The sequence below is a fragment of the Lepidothrix coronata genome, unplaced genomic scaffold, assembly GCF_001604755.1.
Source record: "Lepidothrix coronata isolate B3197 unplaced genomic scaffold, Lepidothrix_coronata-1.0 Scaffold49, whole genome shotgun sequence".
NCBI lineage: Eukaryota > Metazoa > Chordata > Aves > Passeriformes > Pipridae > Lepidothrix > Lepidothrix coronata.
In genome coordinates this window covers 4,235,067-4,260,450 of record NW_016690229.1, presented here as the reverse complement: position 1 = coordinate 4,260,450, position 25,384 = coordinate 4,235,067, and the positions used below count along the sequence as shown (strand labels likewise).

The 25,384-nt window shown below is 41.9% G+C and overlaps 1 protein-coding gene across 1 annotated transcript in view; it reads right to left on the bottom strand.

Annotated features, from left to right (window-relative positions):
- CDH4 (cadherin 4) overlaps positions 1-25,384 on the bottom strand; it is a 426,603-nt gene that overhangs the window by 41,279 nt on the left and 359,940 nt on the right. Inside the window, exon 8 of the mRNA XM_017815353.1 lies at positions 614-751. Within this exon, the coding sequence (XP_017670842.1) occupies positions 614-751 (138 nt within the window). The remainder of the gene's footprint in view (positions 1-613; positions 752-25,384) is intronic.

The window sequence follows — 25,384 nt, the reverse complement described above, 5'->3', positions numbered from 1 at the left end:
TCCCCTTGCCTCCCAGTAATATCCTGGAGCACATGAGAACAGAATAGAGAAAGAACTGTGCTAATATAAGTAAAATCTTTAACTGATTAAGACCAGATGTACTGAAGAATGTCTACACATTTACTGCCAGCACACACAAATACATCTGTTAGAGCTATCAGGGAAATACAAATTTTACCAGTTACCTTTTACCGTTTAGAGCACTTACTGCCTCCTTGAAATCATATCCCAGCTATAAACCCCAAATACCTCCTACTGCTAGGTTCTCACTCATAAGTACTGATAACTCTGATATGTCTACAGCCAGTTGCTGAGAAACAACTGCATCCTCTTCCATGCAATCAGACATGGTCTGTTTGCCACGTTATTTCAGCTCCTTTAGTACCTTGGAGAAATCGGTCACCCAACAGTTTTGCTGGTTCATGAATCAACCTTCTTTTCCTTTTCCCTTTTTTCCTCCTTTTCCTCCACTGAAAGACTTTGTTCCACAGTTATCCATCAAAGTTCCTCCTATCTGCCCAAACCAGCCAAGAGAGACAGTGGGTATCAACATCCATGAATTACAAACACGCTGTGTGTCCGTGTGTCCCCGTGCCGAGGGATTGATACTTACAGTGCTGGTGGTGAATTCAGGGGGGTTGTCATTCACATCTGTCACCGTAATGATCGCTGTTGCTGTGTTTGAGAGACCATAGTTAAGATTTCCTTCCATATCTGTGGCTTGAACAATGACTATATACTGCTGAACTTTCTGGAAAAAAAAAATAAAGAAAGAAAGAAAAGGAAAAGATGAGAAAAAAACCCGTGTCCTGTAAAATGCTTTGGTTTATTTTCCATATACAAGTGTGATCTTTAGGCAGACTCTAAAGAGATAATTGCATAAAAAATGTTGGTAAAAAAAAAGGCAGATAAAATTTTCTATCACATTAGAAAGGATTTTTGCATATATTGGTGGACATCACCTGCTTTATGGGTAAATAAAAAATCTTATGGGCGAAATTCCTTGCTTGAAACTCAAGTGTTTATTAATTTTTAAGCATTTCACCAACATTAGTCTCTCTCTTCTGGAAACCAGTAAAAGTTTTGTGTATATGTTCTCACTGAAAACTTTGCTAAGAACATTATACCCCCAAAACTGACATCAATATTGCCTGGTGGCCTTTCAGCTTGTTCTGCTCAAACAGTTTGATGCCCACAAAGCATTTTGATACTTAAAATGTTCTCCATGTTTCAATCCTTAACACAATCTTGGTAAATAAGGAGAATTTAAGTCCAGTATGGAAGAAAAAAATAATTCAGTGCAACAAACAGAAGTTCAGTGGAACTTATTTAAATTCCTGAGCATCCCCTACAACAAGGCTTTCAAAGAAAAAGCTTCACAGAGCCAGCCATAAAAATCACACAGTGAAGTTCTAAAAGATGCTGTACGTCAATGCAACTGGAAAATAAACCTGAATAAAACAGGAGAAGCCATCTGATCTTGCATGTGGATACATCTCCCTGGGATGTCTCTTTACTTGGGAATATCTGTCTGCACTGAGAAAAGTCTCCTAATCTGTAAAACTGTCCTTAACAATGAATTTTCATCTGGATCTGTAGAATTTACCATTGATCTCTATGTGTGTCTTGCTCACCGAGCACTTTACAGGCAGACAGGAAAGCAAAGCTCCTCTCTTGAATTATGGGCAAAGGGATGTGCCGAGAAACAGGGAGGGATCCAGCCAAAACCAAAAGGTGTGTAAACCAAGTGGAGGCACAACTCTGTGCAGGAAAAGCTTTTTGTAAAGTCAAGTGGAGGGACTTTGATGCAAGAAGAGACCAGCCACGTGCTGGACTGCTCCTGCTCTCAGAACACAGCTCAGGTACTCGGGGCTGCTCCCTCCAGGTGCCCTCGCTATGGGTGTGTGTAAAATGTCAGATGTCCTCTGGAATTTCAAAGGGCAAGAATTAGGTCAATTAGGTCTCTCTATTCCCATGCAAACATTCTCAAAGTGCTGTAATTGGCTCAATTCTTTAATTCTTCTGAGTTGCCAGAATAAGAGATCTGAATTTCAGCTTTATCTTGATTTCAGGACTTTTAATTGACCTGCTAAATTGACATGGCATCACACTCAGGGATCCATCAGCACCTTGCAACTGGAATATATTATGGAAATGCACTTTCATTATCTCTTCCTACCTTGTATAATAAAACATGAGGGAGAAACTATTGTTAGCCCTTGTTTTGCCTCATGCAAGAAGGTGCTGTTCATTGCTCCATTTGTAAAGCACTGGCTAAGGCTGAAATGTCCTTATTAGAGAACGTAATTTCTATTTCATATTTAGCTTTTCCTTCCTTATTCTCCCTTATGACAACTTGGGAGGTTGATGGAAGTATTCCCTAACAGGCCAAATACTTGTGAGCCAAATTAGGTTTAAACCATATAACAGAGGAAGATATTTAAAAAAATAGCAGCAATCAGGTTTCACAAAAATTAGAAAAACAGGCTGGAGGCCCACATGAGAAACTCATTTCAACAGTGCATTTAAATGGAAAAGCCACCTCTAATGTTCCTGGCTGCAGTGAGAGAGACCCCAGACTGCTTCTGACCTGACAGGGTGGTTGTCACAGGTTATTGTCAAAGCCTCAGTCCTTTGGCAGCAATTGCAGGAAAAAAATGTTCCTTCTTTTCTATCAGCTGAGAGTGTGATGGAACAGCTCCCATCAGCAAGTGCTTCTTACCCTGGCATATCACCATTTTTCCATGTGTCTCCCAAGTCCTGCTCCCACGTGAGCCCACCACTGAGCCCCCAGTGAGGGCATGGCAAAGGCAGCCCTGTTTGTGTCAAAAGCACTTCTAAAACCTGAGACTGTGTTATGCAAACTTCAGTCTGAACTCGGAGAAATACACCACAGATCTTGGGTAAGGTCACACTCCGTCTGCACAGCTCTTACTCATCCTGGGACCAGCCTGCACAACTCCCACCCCCTCCAGCTCCTTTCAGCTGCTCAACCAGCACTTCCCTTAGAAAATGAATCCTCTCAAGAGATGGCAAGGAAGTAGAAAGTCTCGTTTAAGTTTGGTTTACTTCTCCATTTTGCTGCTTATTAAATTACACACACTGATGACATGTGCGTGCGTGTACTCACAGACCTCAGGTTTACAACAGAGTTGTTTTATTTAACAAAATGCTATTCACTGAGCTCTGTAGCACAGTGCCAATAAAAAACCCCACATAAATCCAGAACACCAGATTAAAGAAGTTTAAAAGCCAGATGATATCAATCAGATCATACAACAGCAAAACAAAAAAGGAAAATTACAGGAATTTAGTAATGTGCAAATGTACCAGTCACAAAGAGTGGGTGCAGAAGGATGGGAAGAGGGGAAGGATGGCAAAGGAGCAGAGCACTTGTGCAGCAAGTGCAGGGAGCCCAAGCCTGGTGAGAAAATGTGAGGAATTACAGCAGATCTCAAATGGATGGAGTGATCAGGTAGGACCAGGATGGGAGTGCACACGCTGGAGATGGGACCTGCATCCCAGGATACCAGAGGCAGCTGCAGCCAGCAGGTAACACACCAGAAGTGAGCTGTTGGTGGAATCTTAGAGGTATCACCAAAGTTGCACTGATTTCCATCAGCTGAAGACAGAACTACTGTGTTTAGAGCAAAAGTGGAATCTGACATGGAGTATGGCCTTGGTTGGTACACAAATGTTGTAAAAAACTCAGACGTAAGAAACCACAGAAACATTTAGGGTGGAAAACACCTTTAAGATCATTGAGTCCAGCCATAAAGCCAACACTGCTAAGTCCACCAAATGGAAATAGTCTGAGATCTGCCAAGCCTTCAGGCTCATGGTTGCCACCCACATCCAGTTCCATCCGAAAGGCTCCAGCACTGTGGATATATAAGGGTGCTCCTTTCAAGTACCTAGTTTCAGTTTATAACTAATTCAATCTCCAGTGAGATTGGCCCCAGCAGATAACAAATTACTGATTTTTTTGTTTTTCTGTAGCTAATCTTTTTGCTTTTGTGCATTAAGCTGATTTTATTGAACTATTCAATCAATTTCAATTTCAGCATGTCCTTCCAATTTGTCACATCATCTCCAGGGGCATCTTAGTTTGTTGTCCTAATAGCATTATTATTGTTACGACTATTAAAAAAAAAAAAAAGGCAGCCTCATGCCCCCGAGCACGAGAGACATTTTCTTGATGGCATTTTGGTAATACAGAATAATTCTCCCATTCTCTTTCTTTACAAAAATGACATTTTAAACAGCGCAGGGCAGAAACTACAGCATAGAGGTAAACCAAAATGGTCCTAACATTTGCTATATGTTTGCTCTGAGACTGATGCTGTGGAACTAAGGAAATGAGACTCTGCCCCAAGGGGGTCTAGACTAAACCCCCCTGAAGCCTGTAGGAAGTCCTGTGGCCAGTATTTTTAATAAATCTAACAAATCTTCGTGCTACAGCAAAGTAAATGTGCTGCTTCTACTTAAGCCAAGGAAAAAAAGACCTCATCTTGATAAGTGCAGAGCTTTTAGTCTGACCTAAAAACTAAGAAGGGTTCTTGAAGGAAAAATTATGAAGGAAGGAATAATTAAAGGAACTGTGGCAGATCTAATCTGTCTGCTCTTCTGTCAATCATCTGATACAGTGCCTCGAAGAAATACATCAGCTAAACTAGAGAGGATGGGAATTAGTTGAAGAAATCGGTTAAGCTGGTTAATAGGAAGTTGGTCAAGGGCTCAGTTAAAAAGATATTAGTGCCCTGTACAGGAGGAATGACAGCTTGGAAGAAGGGTAACCTGACAATTAGGTGACAGAAACAAGATGTGATTTAATAGCACAAAATACAGGATAATGCAGCAAGGGACCAATAACAAAACTTTTCTGGAAGTTGATTTATTGGACATGGGAGAGGAGAACTATCCCCATGGCCCACCAGCTCCCTGCTGCCGAGCAAGACACAAACGCCGTCGGCAAACTCACTGTGTGCAGTATCAGCACTGCAGATATGGCACTCCTAAATCCTTGTGCCAAGCACTGGGGGCTCATCGGGATGCTGGGAGCAATCCAAGCCCTTCTACTCGCTGCTGAGCAACCCGGATCCAACCAGGTGCTGGCAGTGAAGAGCCCATCACCGGAGAAGAGCTCAGAAGAGCTTGGCTTGTTTAGTCTAGCAAAATGAAGGCTGATAGCAGATATGATTACTGTCTATAAATACATCAGGAGGATAAACACTAGGAAGGCAAAGAAGCAATTTAAACTAAAGGACAATGTTGACACAAGAACAAATGGGTATAAACTGGCCACGAATAAATTTAGGCTGGAAATTAGTAGGTCCTTCACCACTAAAGGAGTGAGATGCTGGAGCAATCTAATACAGGGTCTGGGGAGCAAAAACATTCAACAGAATGTATTAAATTAAGGCTAAAATCCTTTTGGTCTAGGTAGATATTATGACAAACTGAGCTAAAGCAGAAGGCAGATCTCTCAGCATTCTCTGCATACAAACAACTTTCTAGAAAGAAAAAGAAGAAAACCCTTTTCAGTCCAAATACCACAGAATGTCTGTGTGAAAATGGTTTAAGACCCAGCACCGACTGCTACCACTGAACCAGCCCACTCCATTGGCACACACAAAGGAACAGGTGCCCTAAACAAAATTACAGCTATTGCAAGTGGCTCTTCCCATCAAGACAGAGTCTGGCATGAGAGGCACCGGCTCAAATCCCAGCTGAGCAGAGCATGGTCTTGCTGAGAGAGGTTCTAAACAAAAATAAATCATGTTCAGAGACAGAGTTTAAAAGAACAAAGTATTTTAAAATGACGTCCTAGTAATGAAGGGCTACCTGTGATCCCAATTTTCCAATGCACATGCAGAGTGTTTGAGAAATATGGCTATTCCTGGTTTACACATGCAATTATTATACATCACACATGAGCTGGGTAGCCGTGTATAACAAAGTCCAGAAATGTGGTAATTATGTGATTATATTAATCTGCATTATGGACAAGGGGTTTGCAAAATTAGGACCTACATTTTCAAAGCTCTGTACAAATATTGTCCAATTAATTACCACTTCCTGAGAAATGTATGACTAGCTAATTTTAGCATCACGTCTGGTAAAGCAAATAATGGTACCAGGATGTAGCATGTATTAGTAGGAACCTACTGGTGAAGGAGACAGAAAATCTAAATCCTATTTCCTCACATCTTCTTTTCATCTATGCATTTTTTCATGTTCCCTTAATTGTGCAATACTGATGAGAAGAATATGAGATGTTCTTCTGATTTGTTTTCAGAATAATTTCTTTTCATGGTAGTGAAGTCTTGATGTTCACTTTTTTGGGTACCAGATAGTTGATGGTGAACATACCATTAATAAATACTGCACCAGAGCCAGGAAAGCCAATTTAAAAACAAATAAACAAACTCCTCCAAACATTAATTTGACTCTAGCAGAAATATTTTTCCCAAAAAGACTTAACTAGCCACCATTTACACAAAGTCCACAGGCAGACCTTTTAAAGCATTTATCCCTTAATACTCCCTACTTAGCCACGGTTAATTCCGAACACAGATTCCCAGCAGAAGGCCCTATTCTCAAAGCTCTGAGAAGAAAGCAGCTTGCACAGAACACCCAGAGCAGCCAGCACCTTTCACAGCCCCCCCAGAGGTGGTGGTGAGTGAGCTCCATCCCTGGGCCAGAGTTGAGCAGAGTCTTTGATATACCTTGACCTTTTTATTTCTTACACATAATGCAGCATTACACCACATCTGCAGCATCCTTGGCAAACATCAAAACCTGGACCTGTGAATCTTAATGAACAGGCTGTTGCCTGAGCTAAAAAGATGTAGTTTTACTCCATCTCAGCCTTGCTGTGTAGGACCAGATACCACCAGAGGTGTTCATGTTTCTGATAAGACAAGCAGAAAACAAGGGAGGGGACCCAATTTTTAAAACTAACTGGGCTACAGCACTAAACAGCCAGGTTTATTTTCTCCACTTGGCTGGGGCTATATTGGCTTTTGTTCCAGCATGGCATGGTGTTCCCCATCCACAAGCCTCTGGTGTATTGGATTTTATGAGCTACTTGTGATTACAGAGCCCCCAAGCAGGGGCAGTGCTGGTCTATCTCTGTCCAGCAAGGCACAGTCTACTCCCCTGGAAACAGCAGTGTGTTCATCAAGCTGCCTCTCTTCCTTAGCAAAGGGATTGTTGGGAATGCTCTGGCCCCGACATGCTGGTCAGACCCTGCGTATTCCTGTATTCCTGAACCTGCCTGTAATCCAGCATGGACAAATGCCTCTGACTCAGGAAAAGCCTCATCCCACCACCCACAGCTCTCCCCCTTAGCACACTCCCACATACTGAGCTGGGCTTTAAGAAGGAGGCAGGGAGAGGATGACTTCTGGTGCCAACTCCCCACACAGCAGAGGATTTGTGCCAGCATCACTGAGCCTGCCTGACTCAAAGAAGGAAAATATTTACCCAGGAGTCGTTTTGTTGGCAGTCAGTGCCTGCTCCGACTCACTGGCCAGAGCACCCACACCTCCAGTCTGGAAGAGCTGTTCCACACACCTTGAAAAACCAGCCTAACACATACCATGTTTTCTGAGACAAATGAAGGTCTAGAGGCCACAGGCCAACCTCAGGAAAAATCCTCGGCACTGCCACTATACTGACATCCACCTTTAATGCTTCCTTCTGGCAGCCTGATTAACAACCAGCAATGAAACTACTTAACACTTTCCCTCTCAGCACCTGAGACTGTAACCAGTGAGATCTCACGGCTTATACAACTCATCTCTTAAGCTACTGCACTTTAAGATAGTATATTAATGTGTTACAATTTACACCTTTTAACCCATTTGGAACCACCAGACATGCCATCAACTTTTCCAGTTTCCCCCAGGGTGGGTGTTGAGTCTCCCACATAGGTGTCAATGGCACCTGCTCCAGATTAGCAGCTATTTTCTCTTTTGTGTGGCAGCTTCTGAAAGGCAAACAGCTTCAGGTGGTGGGTACAACACTCAGCAACACTGAGCTGAGCTTTCCTATGAAAGCATGAGGAAGTGCTTTAAAAGTTACCTGAAAGAAGCGAATATGATCTTTTTATCACACAGAGGTTATAACATCAAAGAATGCTGGAAAGCCTTTCAGGAGTCTACTCTGTTTGGCCTTTTAGTAGCGTGAGACCAAATAGTTCAGTGACTGTTGCCCCTGGCTGCCTTTTCTTGTGTTATTCAGACAGTGAAAGTGGTGAAGTGGAAACCTTTCCAAAGGACGCACTCGGTACAGAGCAGACCCCAGCAGGCACCCTGAAAGCCTTCCAGCATCCTGGCCACATCTCCCTAGAGCCTCCTGAACAGAAGACATGTGAACCAAACAGAATTGCTTATCCACCTCATCTCATGGTGAGAGCCAGGACGTTGCTGAACAGCCAGATCCAGGAGCAGGGCCACTGACTGAGTATCTCAGCTCAGAAAGCGATCTGCCAGTTGTCAGGGATACACAGGGAAGCTCAGAAATAGAAGCTCCAAGCACTAAAAAGCCCCGAAACAAAACCAACCCAACAGCAGACAAATAACTGAAAATGGTAACACAGACTGGGGATCTTGATGGATCATTTTAATGATTTTCTTAATAATGCCTGGTGCCAGCAATACTGTGCATTGGGATGGCTGTATTAAACAGGATCAGAGCTGCTTTGAGTGCAATATGCTGCAACCACATTCATCTAAGATATATATGTGTATATATATATATATATATATTAGTTTCACCCCTGAGGGATTAGACACTGAGCCTGGGCTATCATGGTTTTGAAAAGGTTTTGAAAAAAACACCCAAGCTGAAACCCCACCGTGGTGGAACACCATGGAATATCAATGCAGCAACTTCTGCCTGAAGAAAGGGACCTATAGGAAAATACATCCACCAAAACAGTCAAGTGACCTAAACACTCCTTGCAGGAGGTTTGCCAGGCTCTGACCCCAGCTGGGCACCTCTGATGGCAACAGCATGTTTTGAAGTGTGCTGTGTACAAGGTTAATAGCAAGGTAGGGTCTGTTATTAACCTAATACTTGTTCTAGATTTCGAGTTGCAGAGTGTGGGCATCAGAGATCACAACAGTTTTTATCTGATATTTGAGCACAGACATTTGTCAAAACTTGGATGTATTTGCTTAAAAAACTTTTAAACCTAAAGAATGTTTTTCATATCTGAAATAGTGCTTTGAAATTGTCCTCATTCTTTATAGCTCATCCAGAATGTAAGCAGTACCTCTATATTTAAGACTGTGACAGTATTTTCTGGTTTGGGGAAATTTTATAACATGAACATAACATTTTTTGGGATTTTTTTTGGTTTTTTTTTTTTTAGACTGAGCCTTGGCAAATAAGACAGCAAGCCTGGAGCAAACAGAAAATAAGGACTGGGCTGTTTTCAGAAGATAAGTGAGAAAAGAACACCACCACCAAAAAGAGATCAGCATTCTGTAGCATTTCTTTTCTAGTCTTGAAATGCTTGATATAGCAATATATCACTTAGGGACTCGATAGATTTCCCCACCCCAAGAAGCCCCATAAAGGCACCTGAGTCAGGCACAGCAATATTGAAGCTATTCAGGTGCTATGAGCTGACTTCAAAATTATTCTCAGAAACTCTGCTGTAACAGTATCTCTATCCTGGGATAGTATCGACTTTCCTGTTCATAAAGACTGTCAGTTAATGAGCTTCTCATATGGTTCTCTCATTTAATGCCAACATTAGAATCACAGAATCATTAGAAACTGGTTACATCTCTCTCTTCAGTGATCCAAACTACGGACCAAACAAGTCCAGAAAGAAGCCAAAGAGAAATAAGGAAAATGAATTTCATGCTTCTGACAGTCATGCAAGGGAGTGGCAGTGAGCTGGTATGAGCTACAGATAAATTTCATTAAAAAGAAAAGATATGAAGAGTGTCTTGGACAATGTATTTTGATTCTGACTACAGCCACTGTGCCAAAACAGAGGAGGGTTGTGATTAAGGCTGCAGGTTGCAACTTGGAAGACCTGGATTTTTTCAGCATTTTCCTGAACCCTCCCCAAGTGACCTTTAATAGCTCGTTTAATTTTTCTGTGCCTCAAAGAAATTGAACATAACACTTCAAAATGAAATTAAAACTCTTTCTTATGTCACAGTGATACCATGAAAACAAAAATCCACTCATTGGTTGAAGCACTCAGACACTGGGATGAGGAGGGCTGTAGAACACCTCCAGCACCCTTCTCTCTGCACAGGGAACTGGCACAGAGCTGGTGTCCGTCTGTATCCCTCAAAAACAAGAACCAACTCCTACCCTGCTCTCAACTCCTGTCAATATTCTGCAGCTTTCGTGCCCCAGAGATGCCAGGTCATCTCACAAAGAGCACTTAAAGGGAGACCTGAGGAATAAGCCTTCTAAGTCTTGGCTGAGGCAATTTTTGTAAAACCATGAAATTACATTTGGCTTTTCTTGGGCAGGGAGAGACAAGCAATAGTTCAACATTGGGTGGTCACACAGCTGCAGAGAGGTGCCCTTTGGTAAATATACCAGCATTAAATTGATGCTGCTTCCAGGTTGTGTTTGCCACTTACTGACAAAAGGAGTGAGTGCTGAGACAGAAAAAGTCCAAAATCTCAAGGCAGACTGCAAAGAAGGGACAGTAAACAACAATCTCAGAAACATTTTTTTTTTTAAATAAAAAACAACCTTCTTTGGACTTGTGCAAACCAAATTCTTCCTACAGCGTGTAACTTCTTGCTGATTACCCAAAGGCCAGGCTTTAGGATAAAAAAAATATCCTAGTTATGTCCATTGCACTCTTATAATCCAAAAAAACCTTTGCTGTCAAATGCTGCCAGAGCAATTTAATAAACAGGGAGAATGCCTTAATGTATTCTGAAACCTGAAAACCACCCATCATTAGCCCCACATGCTGTTTTCCTACTTTCCCTGCTTTAAGCCATTTAGCTGTTACAGCTGTTTTTCTTGTAAGCCTGACTTCTGTTTTTATCAGCCTGATTTGTTTTCTGGTATATCACGCTTGATTAGAAAGAGGAAGAAAAACCTTTCACAATTCAGGTAAAACTGCTTTCTTAAGATCTGTCAGGCTGGAAGCTTGAAAAAGATCATCAGAAAGATCAGTGTAGGTGAATAAATATTCATAATATTGCTCATTATTTATACTTGGTCTCATTTTTGCAGATAGGCTTGAAATTCTACACTCACTCGCTGCTATAGTCAGATCTTTTTATTCTGAGGAGCATGAGGTTTTTTAAAACCTATCAATGCAGCAATTAAAAAAATAAAATCAATGTAAAATATTCAAACCATTTTGTCTAATGTTATATATATACGTGTGGTATGTACAATACAAGGATCATGGATTTTAAAATTATTGGCAGTCAGGAGCACAACACAAGTCTCAAGAAATCTGTACTGTATTGACTCCTTATGGTCTGGATAAAATAAACTCATTTGCTGTCATTTGTTATTCTTTGGTGAGAATTGTTTTAAGAAAATAGCTTGGCCAAGTCCCTGCTAGGTGCATATGATATGTGCCTTCACTGTTATGAACTGAAGGGAACATCCAAACAGTGAAGGAACAGGTTATAGCCGGAAAAGCAACTGATTTAATTAAATTTGGCAGAATGAAAGGTTAGTGGAAAACAGTCAAATAACGGAGAAGAGATTAATGTGAGATGTTCCCTATTGTATTTCGCTTAAGAGCTGTGTTACCCAGTATGGGCAGGGTCATGTTCTGTCAATTTGCTGAGAGAGAATGTGATTGACAACTACTGGAAAAGAAATTTGGTTTGGTTGTGAAGTCAGAAATAGTAATGGGGGCTTTTGTCAAAGCCAGCTCTGCCTGCAAATGGCTTTGTTTCCCTGGCTTGGGAGAGGGCTACGCTCCATGCCCCAGCCATGATCAACTGCCCAGGTCGAGTCAGTGCAGACTCAGCTGGAGGCCCCTCCCATTTAAAAGCCATCGTGGGTACCACACCTGGTACCACACTGATGTTGGTCTGCTGGACCAGTGCCAGGGACATACAGCAAAAAGTCCTCCCTGCCTCTTCCATCACCCTCCTCTGCAAACTTGGACCTTTGGAGGCACGAAGGTTTGCCAGCTCTTTAGTTGCTTTGTAAGGTACTGACTCAGCCCTGCTCTGGCTGCCCTATGGATGCTACCTGAGTTAACCTACAAGACCTTCTAACTACAGGAAAGTCAATTTTTAGGTGCAAACAGGGGCAAAGGAAAAGATCTTCAGAAGATCTTCAAAGCAGTGAGAAAATTAACTAAAAGCTCATCCTGCGAGTGAAGTATTTTGAGCTGGGTGGAGACCCAGGACATGAAACAAAGACATTTGTACACAAGCAAGATTTGATCTTTTCCATTTTCTGTATATCAATAATGCCAAAGATGTAACATATAGGAAATAAAACCTGCAGTTGATTCAACATTTGATTGTTGTGCTACATTTTGGTGCAGAAGAAGGGCTACAATTCAGACTGAATCTGACGGAAAAAGCACTTAAGTCCAGAGCAAAATACAGTAATAAAGTTTGTGATAACTTACCAAGTGCTACACAGCTACGATCATCTCAATGGTACAAATCACTCACTGAACAAGATCTAGGATTAATGGAGGATAAAATGCTATACTTTTCAGAATGAGGCATCTCAGCTGTTTTTTACAAGCTAATGAATCTAATGTTTATATCTAGCTGTATTAGACAAATAGAAAAGAAAGATTTTTTATTAAACATTTTATTAATGGATTTGAGTGAAGTCACAAATGGGCAATTATGTGTACTCTTACAAAAGAAAGGCCACCAAAACAAAGAAATATTTGCAGAGAGAGCAATCTTAATAGTGCAGATCTTCCTGTGGAGCTTCCTGATGGCTGTCAGCACTCACTGCTCTCTGGGGTACAGCATTTGGGGAACAAGAAACGGAGCAATCCCAGGAAAATACTGACTGCTATATTGAGCAGTCATGTCCTACTGCAATAGGAAATGGCTACAGGGCATTTGGGAAAACGTAGTTTCAGTGATGCTGCATCCTTTGGGTTCAATTGTACCCAAAGACTCAGCAGAGAAACAGTCTGATGAGGTCTGAGCCCCAGTCTCTGGTGGCTCAGAGGCTTTGCAGACACCTCCACGTGAGCCGGGCTCCAGCAGAGCTCCGCTGCCCTCCAGAGTACCTGCTCTCTGCTTTGGAGAGTGCAGACCTGTACAACTCAATATACTGCCTGCTCAGAGGGTTTCAGACAGGAGATAAAACTGGGGAAATGAGGAACAGGAACAAATGACTTCATGATAAACTGAAGAACTGCTGATAAATGAAATGACTGAGACGCCGGGCTGGCCGAGTGCCACGGCGAGAGCTCGCTGTGACGAGCAGGGACGTTTTCCTTCCCATACTGGGCCTGTCAGCCTTAATCAGATCTCTGTTAGCAGAGTCCCTGTATGTCCAGGTGAGACTCCAAAGAGAGCAGTCACTGTAACCCAGAGACAAACTGCCCCATGCCAGCGGCAGGAGAAGGTCCGGTCTGAGAAGTTTTTCAGAGAGTGCTCCAGAAGAAGCACATCGGTGAACAGAGTGTGAAATTAAATGCCGTGTTTATTAATTTGAAAGAGGAGGGAGTAGAACAAGAAGGATTTTTAATAATCCTAAACTGTCCTAGCTGTACGGGGAGACCTTTGGCAGGGTACCTTGGGCTCTTTCTGGTGACCATGTGTGACAAGAGGATGGAGCAGCAGCCACAAGCCATTGCAATAATTGAAGGCACAATTTAATTTTCTCAGATCAGGGCCTTAATCAAGCAGCATTTAATTTCTATGCTTTTTGTCATCTAAGGGATGTGCAGGATCTTTGCATGTGTCAAAGGCCTTTAGGTGACCAGGAGCAGGTTCCATTGTAGCAGGGGAAATTTTGTAAGGGAGTCGGCACCATAGAGACCCCTTGACAACCTTCCAAGTTCCTGTACTACAGAATTAACTTCACATTGCCACGAGGTATGAAAGAACTTGCCAACCACCTTTATGTGATAAAATGCAATTCTTGCAGTTACAAAATTGGAGGAATATAACAGTTTCTTGGCTATTAGCTGCAAGAGGAAATTTCAGCACTTCAGTTCTCTCCAATTCTGGCTACATTTCCTCTTAAAAAACATTTACGTATGGGAGTACTGAATTTCATACAAGAAGCAAAATGACCCTGAATTTAGTAGGCTACATTATCAAATACTCAAAAGTAACAGACTGAAATGAAAAATTGCAAAGCATAATTCTGCCAAGATAATTAATCCTTGTTAACCCATGACCTGATCATATATGATGCTGCTCTGACGAGCTTACTGAAATGCTATAAATAATTCCAGCATATTTTATTTTCTTTGTAGGCATAAATATTGACAAATTCATACTCATTAAACTTCTGCGAGCTGGGAATTATCCCTGTTTCTCAAATGGGGAACAGGCAGAGGAATTAAGACTCTTTTTCAGAGGCATTCATCAGTTTGGGGAGTCCAGTAAGAGATGCTGAATGCAGTTTTAAGCCTTATTTATGTGTATAAGTAAAGCTGTATTGATCAAATCCATCCCCCAACATTACTTCCTTTACCTCCACCCTCAGCTGAGACCTGTTTCTATGTGCAAGAAAGTCCCTTGGCTGAGTTGCACCAGTTTCCTGAGCACAATTACTGCAAAAAGAAGCTTTTTGCCCCTCTAACTAGACTGACTACAAGTTTTGGGTAGCAATTCATCCGTTTCAGACTCAGTGACAGTTCTAGCCCAGCAAAACCTAACTTCAGACTAAGGATATGGGTACATAAAAAAAATTACTCTGAGACAAGCTGGGGTATGGATTTACAGTGCCTTAGTCACTCCACAAGATCTGCTTCATGCTACCTGCAGTAAGCCTGGGATATCTTCTCCCACTTCAGGCTACCATGTACTACCTGTTATTTTTTGTTGCAAATGATATCTTTATTCTAGTACTGATACTTTCTGACAATTGCAAAGGAAAGGGGACATTGTGGGATAAAGAACTCCCTTTAAGACTAACTATTTCTGTTTTGGTTGTGACGTGGAATTCCAATGAAACCATCTCAGCTGTGTGTGGTCCATGTTCTAAAATCTCAGCTGCCTGTATGATTCAAGGGAAATGTCCCCAAAACTGCACCAATATTTTCTTCAGAATCCAGTTTAACCTCTTAACCCTGTAGAAGATTTAGAAGGAGTTGATGAGATTCAAAGTTTAACACTCTCCAAAATACTGGTGAGATGTGCACTTCTGGAAAAGAAAATTAATATTCATCCTACTCCTACAGCAGAATGTGATGTTAAGCTTCTGTAGAGCTGCTCACCTCAGGTTCCAGAGGTGGTGTATGAGCTTACACTAAACAAATGTTGCATATGTTGCTTTATTTCCTCCACTTCTCAGACAAAACCATGCTGTGTAAGCAGAAGGACCAGAAGCTGAGATACTTCACTTAAGCAAGAATCAAGGCTGTAAGACCAGGCTCCATGTGGACCTGGTGGGACCAACCTCTTCAGGCAGGATGTGAAGGGATTTAGGACTCTGGTCCTTGGTCTCTCCCAGAAGAAGCTGGAGGCTGTGGTAAGTATGTGTCAAGAATTTTGTGAGATGGATTAACTCCCTGCGGAGAGTAAGGTGAGATCATGAAATGCATTTAATTTTATCATAAGTTGCACTCACATTTGTGTCCCAGAGGTGAAAAGGTTTTATCTCACCCCACTAACAGGAGTATTTACCTCTCTCTCGGTTAATGGGAGCTGTATGGATTTTTTATTTCTCTCTTCTCCTAGGAAATGTCAGAACAGTCCAGATTTAGAAATGTATTATCTGACAGCAGAAACAAAGTGCCACCTTGAACCAGTTGTAACAGGTCCTTATTTTGAGTCGTTAAGGTCTCTAACTAAGCCATTACCCCACAGAGTCACAGATGGAGAGGACAGTTCTTGCCCCACAGTCAGCTCTGTCACTTTGAAGTGTGGAAGTGGAATACACAACACACATCAGAGAGATCCCATTTTCCCTGCCCTGTTTGAAACAGGAAAGACCATCCTGGGCTGGCACTTTCTTTGGCAGTAGTGGGGTGTGGATGCAGAGTTTTATGGCTTTGCTTCTGGAGTGGCAAGTGGGGCTTGTACATCAGCCTGATGTTATTTTTCAGATTCTTTTCCAGGTGGAAGGGGATGTTCATCCCAGTGTGCCCAGAGCAGCTCTGGGGGCTGGGTGTGCAGCACCTGGCAGGACTGGGCCTTGGAATCTTCACAAAATGGAAGAAAAGCAAACAAACAAAATCAACAGATGGAAACCCTCAGATAGAAGGGGACATACTGGTTATTTATTTAAAGAGCTGTTAAGGTCTAATGGAAATTTTCAAGAAGCATTCCATTTAGAACCTAGCAGAGGTTTATTTAGTCCATATTTTCTGTTTGTTTTCAATCATTTTTCATGGCAAAGAACATTTGCTACCAGTGCTCATCCCAAGCATCTGCAATTGTGTATTCCCTACCATTACCCTGGTTGCTACGGAGACAACTGAGATGCCACAAACAACAGAAAGCTCTTCTGGTGTGGGAACAGTGCTCCAAGGAGAGAAATAACCCTGGGAAACATGATATCTTCCAGCCCTTGCACACAGACATGGAAAATGGGTGAGATCTATGGGACAAACAATGTGTTGGACCCTGAATCTAAACAAAGTATCTCACCAGAGCTGCTTCCCTGTTGCCAGCTGCTTTTCAAGCTGCACAAACCCCACAATCCATATTCCTCTAGACTTGATGCCAAAGAACATTTTCTACCTGGATTTGAATAATGTGAATATATTAATTAAAGTTGATAATGGCTGATAATGATTTCCATCAGCAGTAGAATGTTGCTATATTTATCATTATCTATGAGATCACCGTACCCAACCATAATTTATACAGAGAAGACTTCAACTAACGTGACTTGCCATCTTAACAACTTTTCTGATAACACCTTTAAAGCCACAGAATGCTGTTTTCTCAGACAATGAGACCATTGCTCAGCATGGCAAGGAAAGCAAAGAGAGGAGATCAAGCCCCTCAGGTTTTGCTTTGAGCTGCTTGCCCTTGGAAAGGAGTTGACTTTGAGCCTGGCCACTGCACTGGCAAAAATATAAGGACAACTCAGCACTTGAATATTTGTATTCAAGGGGGAAAAGAGGGGATGACCAGATCTCACTAAGGAAGCCTCCAAATCCTCACACAGCAATGGATCACTAATGTCTACAACCCAGTGGGACAAAACTCATAGGATTGCCCTGGTACTATCTTGATCTGGTTGTAGGAGTCATTTTTCCTGCTGCTGCTGTGCCTGGGGTCAGTGGGGCTCCTGGTGGGAAAGAACCTTCCAGAAGAAAAATTAAGAGAATCAGACACAATGTTAGGCAGTGACTGCGCTTTCAGGGCAACATAACCTAAAACCAGCTAAACTACATCTGACTTTAAAATGTCTTTTTTATACCAGGTCACTGCATATAGACAGGTAACTGAAAATTCTGGAAAAGAAAAAAAAATTCAAAATAAGCATTTTCTGTAAAATAGGTCTTAGTGATCTAAAATTCATAAAACATGAATTCATAAAATATGCAAACCACATTCACTTTTAGCTGGCACAGCCAAAACTCAGAAACATCAGTAACTGACAGACAGAGGTCAAATAGTTTGAGAAATAAACTAGGAAAAAAACATCCAGGAACCTCGAAATCTCTCAAAGCTGATGACATCACTGCTCTCGGTTTCAGCAGACAGAGGCTCAAAGACAGAACCACAGGAACCATCTTAAATATTTGTTGTTAAGGTAAATCTAAAATGATTGTCTAGCACAATGTTAATTACATTGTACAGCAATCAAAACAGAGACGCCGAGCCTAATGAATCCCTACTCTCACCTTTGGAACCAAACTGGAGTGTCTTGTTCACCTCCTTATTAGCCCATAAATATTCTAATTAGGAAGCAACTCCAGATGAATAGGATTAGCAATAAGGACATTTTAGACTAGGTACACAAGAGATACTCAAAACTCTCATGTCTTATCTAAGGCTCTCCTGACATTTATAATCATGTAGAAACGCTAAATTTACATAGCTCTGCCTAATTAGACATGGTTGCAATTATGTTTGTGGGCTTCCTTTTTTTCCTGCCCAAGTATAACTTACACTGTCAACACAGGAAGCAGGAACTGAATAGAAGCTCAGCAAGAAATAAAAGTGTTTTCTGCTATTTATTTTTTGCTGGTTTTAATTTAAAATGCATACTTCTAAGCCTTTTTCTTTTTTCTTTTTTCTTTTTTCTTTTTTTTTTTAAGATTCCAGGCAAGAACTTGCTGTTACAGATCCAAGTCCAGATCACTGCTGCTTTAGATGTAAAAATGTACTTTTTTTAGATCAGCAGCATCTCAAGAGCAGGCACTAAAGCAGGCCAAATTTTGCAAAAGGTGACACATGTTCTGCCTGTAGCAGGTGGGGTGCTCCTGCTCTTGGTGAGAGCAAAAAACAAAGAAACTCGTTTCCTCTCAGGACTGGAAGTTCCCTGAAATTCTCACCCTGCCTATGGATTTTGCTGCCTGGCCTGGGGTTTTTGGTTTTCAGTCTCCCTCCCCACCCTGAGTCTGACATTTCTGCAAGAATCCTGTGTTTGTCTTCCTTGGCCTTCAGAAAGCTGGTGAGAAGCAGGTAATTCATCATGTTGTATTTCTATGCAGCAAATGTTGGCATTATTGGGAAGTGATTTGATAAATGATGTGTACATTATAAAACTGAATTTCAGTATACTGTCTTTGATGTCTATAATCACAGATAGAGTTCTTTCACCTCAGCTCAAACATAAATCAAGGTAAGTGATATGAACTCAATTCAACGTGCTTACAAATTTCTCTTTCAGAACTAAACCATAATCATGAAAACTCTCCCATGTCAGCAGAGTCACCTGCATGCAGCTCAGGCTGCAGCCAAGGCAGGTGGAGATACCCATACATATGTATAAATCCCTGGGATTGGGATATTAGGGAATTTCCAGGGCAAACATCCACAAATCCTTCTTACTGACGGCTTAACGTCTAATTCTTTCTACTCCTAAATACTTTGTTTATTAGAAAACCAGTATTTTATTTGACTCTCATGTCATGTTTAAAGCTCCATGCAAATGATCACAGAATCACAGAATGGCCTGGGTTGGAAGGGACCTTAAAGACCATCTCATTCCAACACACTGGCACGGGCAGCAACACTTTCCACTATCCCAGGTTGCTCCAAGCCCTGTTCAACCTGTCCTTGGACACTTCCAGGAATGGGGCAGCCACAGCTTCTCTGGGCAACCTGTGCCAGGGCCTCACCACTCTCACAGCAATTTTTTTTCGTAATATCTAATCTAAACCTACTCTCTTTCAGTTTGAAGCCATTAAATGCCTCATGCCAGCAGAGTCACAGAGCCCTTGGAAGCCAAGCTGCCTGGTGGCAGAGGTCAGTGGCTTCAGGCATTACAGGACTAAAGAAAACTGTCTCAGTAAAGGCTTACAAGAAAACAACCAAAGAACAGTATCAAAACCTCCTGCTTCCAGCTTGGAATGGGGGAGAGGTGGAAAAACAACAGTTCTGCTCCGGTAGGTTCATAAAAGCCAAAATTAATCAATTAGGAAACCAAGGCTCTTCCTTCAGCAAACAGAAACAAAGCAGATCACGCAGCAAACTGACCCTCATGAGCACTCCAGACTGTTCCTGCACAGCCCACATTGGTGACATCCACCAAGGGGCATCCCAAAAGCCCAGCTGCAGCCTTCCATTGAATGTTACACTCAGGCTTCACTGAGCTAAAGAGCTTAGAGCATGTTCCTGAATGTCTGCATCTCAGAGGATGTAACCAGCATGTTTCCTTTGGCCGGGACAAGCTTTCTTATCAAGCTTTCTGATCAGGGGTTGCCTAGGTCATGACAGTCAGATCTGAAAGCCTATGATGACAGCCCAAGGAGCTGAAATAAAATCAATAACCATACAAACACCATCCCATCCTCTGCTCTGCTATATTTAAGATCAATCAATATGCATAAACGACTAGTGCCAGGCACATCTGCACTAGTCTAGCACATAATCAACTTTGTCTTGTCTCAGCTTAATATAATTTTCCACCATATTAGCAGTCTTTATGATATCCTGTCTTTTCAAATAGACATAATTCAGAATCACTACATAGTTCAATTGGATTATTTGAGTCGCACACAGACCCACACTCACACACAAATCCGCTCTCGGTGACAACCTCTCTTCACTCCACTGCAGTTGGCACTACAGCCATGTTTAAAGTGTTTGCAAGGAGGTGACAACCGAGGCCACAGCCAGCTTTCACCGATACCTCTGGCAGAAAAACGTCTGTGGATGTATACTTAGCAGACTGGGAAAAGAAATGAACAAACTTATCAAATGCCATGCTGAAGCATCCATTAAAAACTGCACACACTTTTAATGACTTGGGTGAGGGTTGCTGTTGCATAAATTTATTTAACGTTAATGTCCCCAGTTTGCTGTAAATTTCACACTGTGAAATTACCAGGGCAGTTCTAATGGAGCTGAAGCCTCCAGCTGCACTCTATGATAAAGGAGGAAATAATTATGAATTCCTCTGGGAAGCCAAAGAAAGTCAAAGATCTACTTCGAAACTGCTCCCAGCTGAGCTGCTCATCAGCCAGCTGAGGAGGTGCAGAGCCGCTCCCAGCGCCGGGGGAAGCGGGATGAGCAGGACTCTCCCGCTGACGACGCCTCTGCCATCAACTGACATTTAATTTGGAAGGATTGAAAGCTGGTGTCTGCAACAACTTCTGCCAAGAAACATTATGAACAGTCAAGACAGAGCATGGAAGTGGTTTTATGTTCCAAGTTCGGATGATACTGTGTAATTTTACATCTAATCACCTAGCGCGAGACGTAACCAGCACACACACAACTCCAAGAGCTTGTGCCTGAAGCTCTGACAGATGCCTGGTATCATGAGAGGATGCTGCACTGTGTGAGTTGTTCCATCTAGAATGGCATTCTCTATAACCCTTTGAATCCAGAGCTTAAAGCCTTTGCCAGAGTTTACAACAAGAGTGAAAAAAGGATAAAAACAGTAACTGTAGAAACTCCTTTGTGCCACCCTCCCTAATGTTCTATCCCTACAAACGACTCTTCCTTCCATTTATGGTTCTCCCTTGTATCTCCATGTTCTTTTTCCCTTCCTTCTCACCATCATGGACTGCCCTGGCCAATGGTGCTCTCCCTGCAGCAGGAGAGCCCACCTGGACTGGGGAATACCTGGAGACCCCACCTCTGCCTCCTCCCCACCACCACGCTCCTTGTGTGGCAGTCAGCATCCTCCCTCTGGTCAGCTTTGAATTCAGACCCAGTCACGAGCAACCCGATAATGGCTCAGACTGCACCTCTGAAATGATAAAACACCTCATTCCTGGTAAAAGATTCAGAAAAATGTAAGAAACAAAACCACCTAATGGGGCAGACAGGCAGTATTTATTCAGATGCTCCCTGTGCGTCACTCACAATAACATCTTGCAGTGTACTTCAGGCTTGTTTCCCAAGAACAAATATAATTCTTATTTATAATGCAACAAAGAATAAAGCAGGTTTCCTGATTCTGATAAGCGACTCTCTGATTATTTCTTCAACAAAAACCGTCACGTCTTTCAGATTATTCTTTCATGTTTTATTCTGGTTTGGAAGAGAGATGGCACAGACTCTGTGCCTTGAGTCGCTTCATCTATTTTCTCATTTATAAAACCGGGGACCCACCGGAGAACACTCCAGTGGTACTTAAGGACTTCTGAATGCTGGATTGAATCTCGTGGACTGGACCTGCAGTGGGGTGTAACCAACGCAGGGCTACGGTGAGTGTCCCCCTTTATCAGGTAACTGCATCCTGTGGGATGGTAACGTTATCTCTGTGGATCGTGACATAGCCCTCTCCTGGAACAGCAATCACACGGCTTTCCCAACAAGCACCAAACCAACGTGCTGCCGGGAAGCCTGTCAGCAAGACGCCTGCTCGGTGCATCAGCGTGCTCCTGACACCGGCTTGATGCTCCAAAATGGGGTGAAAAACGTGAAATGAAATGTGATTGCCTGCTTGGACTCCCTGCTTGCATTCAAATTTCTATGTGCTGTATTATTTGCTGTGTCTTCTTTTAAGGTAGTTGTCACCATACGATTTAGAAAATCCAAACGTACTAAGAATGGGATTTTCTGTGTCAAAATGTCCCATTGAAATTCAAACACCTCCTTCTCACAGTCTGTGCAACACTGCGAAGCAAACAGGGCCTGGACCTTATTGGGAAAAAATCTCCAAACAAATGTTGTGTTTATGTAATGATGTATTTATTTAGGGCCACTTCAAACAGATACAGCTGGTTAGACTTGAAAATAACTGCATGTGAAAACGCAAACAATAATTTATGTAACTTTAAATGAGTTTTTGCAAGATGTTTTGATGTGTTTTCCTTGAACGCTCCCCTGCACATCTGGTTATGAAGTCTGCAATTTAGCCTTCCTTATTTCCTATGGAAGTTGTATGGAAAGCACTGTGATTGTGTCCCTCTCCAAACTGCCCTGGTACAGCATCTGGGGTCAGCAGAGTAAAGCAAAATCCATTTCTCAAATGTGTCAGTCAGCCTTTGAAGATGCTGATACTGCAGGCAATGGTCACTCTGAGTTACATTAACAGCTCTTATTGCAAACAGTGGAATTAGTTTTCAGAAGAACATCCCTAAATACCCATTTTGATATGGTTGGATGACAGCAGTGGCAGAGACCATATAGAGAGCTGAAGGGGCCTGAGGATGAAAACTGGTGGAGAATATTATGACAAAGTGGGTTTTCATCAGAAGACGCTAAGAGTGAAACTGCTCCCGAGGACGGGCACTTGAAACCTCTCCCTCACTTGGAATTTATTTTTACATTGCAAAAGAGTCCCTTTTAAAATGGTTTTAATGGTCTGAGCTAACTTTGACAAAAATTGATCTTTTAAAATGTCAAACATCATTTTAAAAGACCGATATCAATACAACATTTTCACAGCTATTAAAATAAAAATGCTGATTCTCTCCAGATTTTTTTCTTTTTTTATGACTGGTAATTAAAATTTTAAAAATTCATTATTTTATCCCATTCTGGGGGTGGGAAACTCTTGTGGGGCATTTCCTGCCTAATCAGAATCATCTACATAAATGATTGCTGATGCTTCAATCTCTACTCTGATGGATAGAGCTGAGAGATTCTGCAGCTTTCTACTTTAGTGGTTCTTAGGAACGTGGCCAAAGGAGCTGCAGGTGGGCTACCTACCCAAAGAACCATCCAATGTCCTGCAGGTTTCCCTGGTCTTCAGGCTATTTTACTAGCATTAGCAAAGTTTGCTTAACTGCTTTGTCAAGAGCTGATACCCTGAAGTCACACAGGTGTCCAGTGCCCCTCCAACATGCACTGATGGAAGCTGCTCATCTGCAGGGCAGATCTTCTGATAGTGCAAAGCACCAGTAATGCTTCCAAATTTTCTGTTTATGCTCAAATACGCTTTCTTTCAAACCACATCTAGCTGCTGATTTACAAGCAAATACTGTTCATTACCTTCTCTGTCAAACTTCATGTCTTCTGATATCAAGCATTAAGGGGGGGGGGAATGCACATAATTTACAAATCTAGTAACTCATTTCCCATCACACTCCCCTGCATCGCCATGGCCACAAAAAGATGGAATCAGCCAAGATGAAAGCATTTTCAGGGCTCAAGTTTAATGGGTAAAATAATTGCAGAAACACATATATCTCCAAAACAAACCACTTCCAGAATGAATAATGCCTGGAGTATCCTCTCATCTCCCACTTCACATCAGTACAAGCTCCCCTGTGAGCAAAACACATACAGTACATGGTAGAATATTTCAGCCACAGCAGATCTCTAGGGCTGGGCCAGCTCCCCTCTGCTGCAAGCAAACCACAGGGTTTGCCCAGAGTTCAAGAGAGAAAGGTGCTGCTCTTCTGACCTTTCCAAAATTCACCTTCAGCAGGTGACCACAACACTTCCTAAGTAGGCATTTTATTTGGCATGTGCTTGCTTGGGTGGCATCAAGCCCTCTCTTTAGAACAGTAGAACCAGAAAGGTTTTCTAGTTCTACAGGAGTCACTTGCTGTTGACCTGTAAGCCCTGATTCCCATCCTCAGGCAGCACAAATCAGTTTGGCCAGTTTATCCCTGTTTGAGCATCTGCCCAAACCTTTAATGGTTAAAACAAGGTTCTTCCTCATAAACTCAGATGAATTCCATGTTAGTATGAATGTGAAACTACAATCTATTTATTTTTTCAGAGAGCTGTATACATAAGACTGGAAAAACAAACTTATTGAACGTCTGGATAACATGAGTCACTGCATTTTTATGCAATTAGTTCCCCTTCTAAATTTGAGCCGTCAGATTTGAGGTCACTCAGTATGTGACCTGTTTACTTTAACTGAAAACTACATTTATTTTTCTAGAAAGGCACTTGGAACAGAAAGCATTTTAAGTGCAAAAAATGAATAGCTTGAATAAAACATGATTGTACTGACATGTACTCTACCTAATGAGGATTTCTTACATGAAATCCCCACAATCCTTTAAAAACTGGAATAACAGAACAACAATGAAAGGAAAATATTTAGTCTAAAAATTAGGAGAAAAAATGGTGAGGTTACCACGACAAAAGAACAAACTGCCTCACTGCTCTGGCTCTGCTGCTACAAGTTCCTAGATGCTTTAATGTGCAATCCTGGGAAAAATAACACACAGCTCTGTCCTGCCTGCACCTGACACTTTGCTGGCCTTATCCACAAGACCCTCTCTCAACCTGCAGTGAGTGGAGAATAGCCCAAACCTCGGTACCTGATGCTGTGATTATTTATAGCCACTGCAGCAATGCCTGGAGGTGTCTAACAAGAACAGTTCTGCCCTTCAAAGAGCCACCTCCTGCCACCTTTCTGGATACTAATTAGTACAGAACTCAAGGAAATAGATAGTATTCATGGTGCAGAACAGCAAACACCCACATTTTGGTTCCTGCACACACATTTGTGTCTTTTTGGAAGTATTACATCCTCAGCAATTACATATTCCATGATCCTGACACTGTTCCAGATGGGATGTAGTATGAAGACACTGGATATATCAGCATTTAAGTTGTATTTTACAAAGCCTGTAATAGCCTCTCCATTGTTTACACCAATAACTTTCTATTTTAAAAATATTTCAGAATAGAAGACTGTATCTTGTTTTCTGACAGTCACA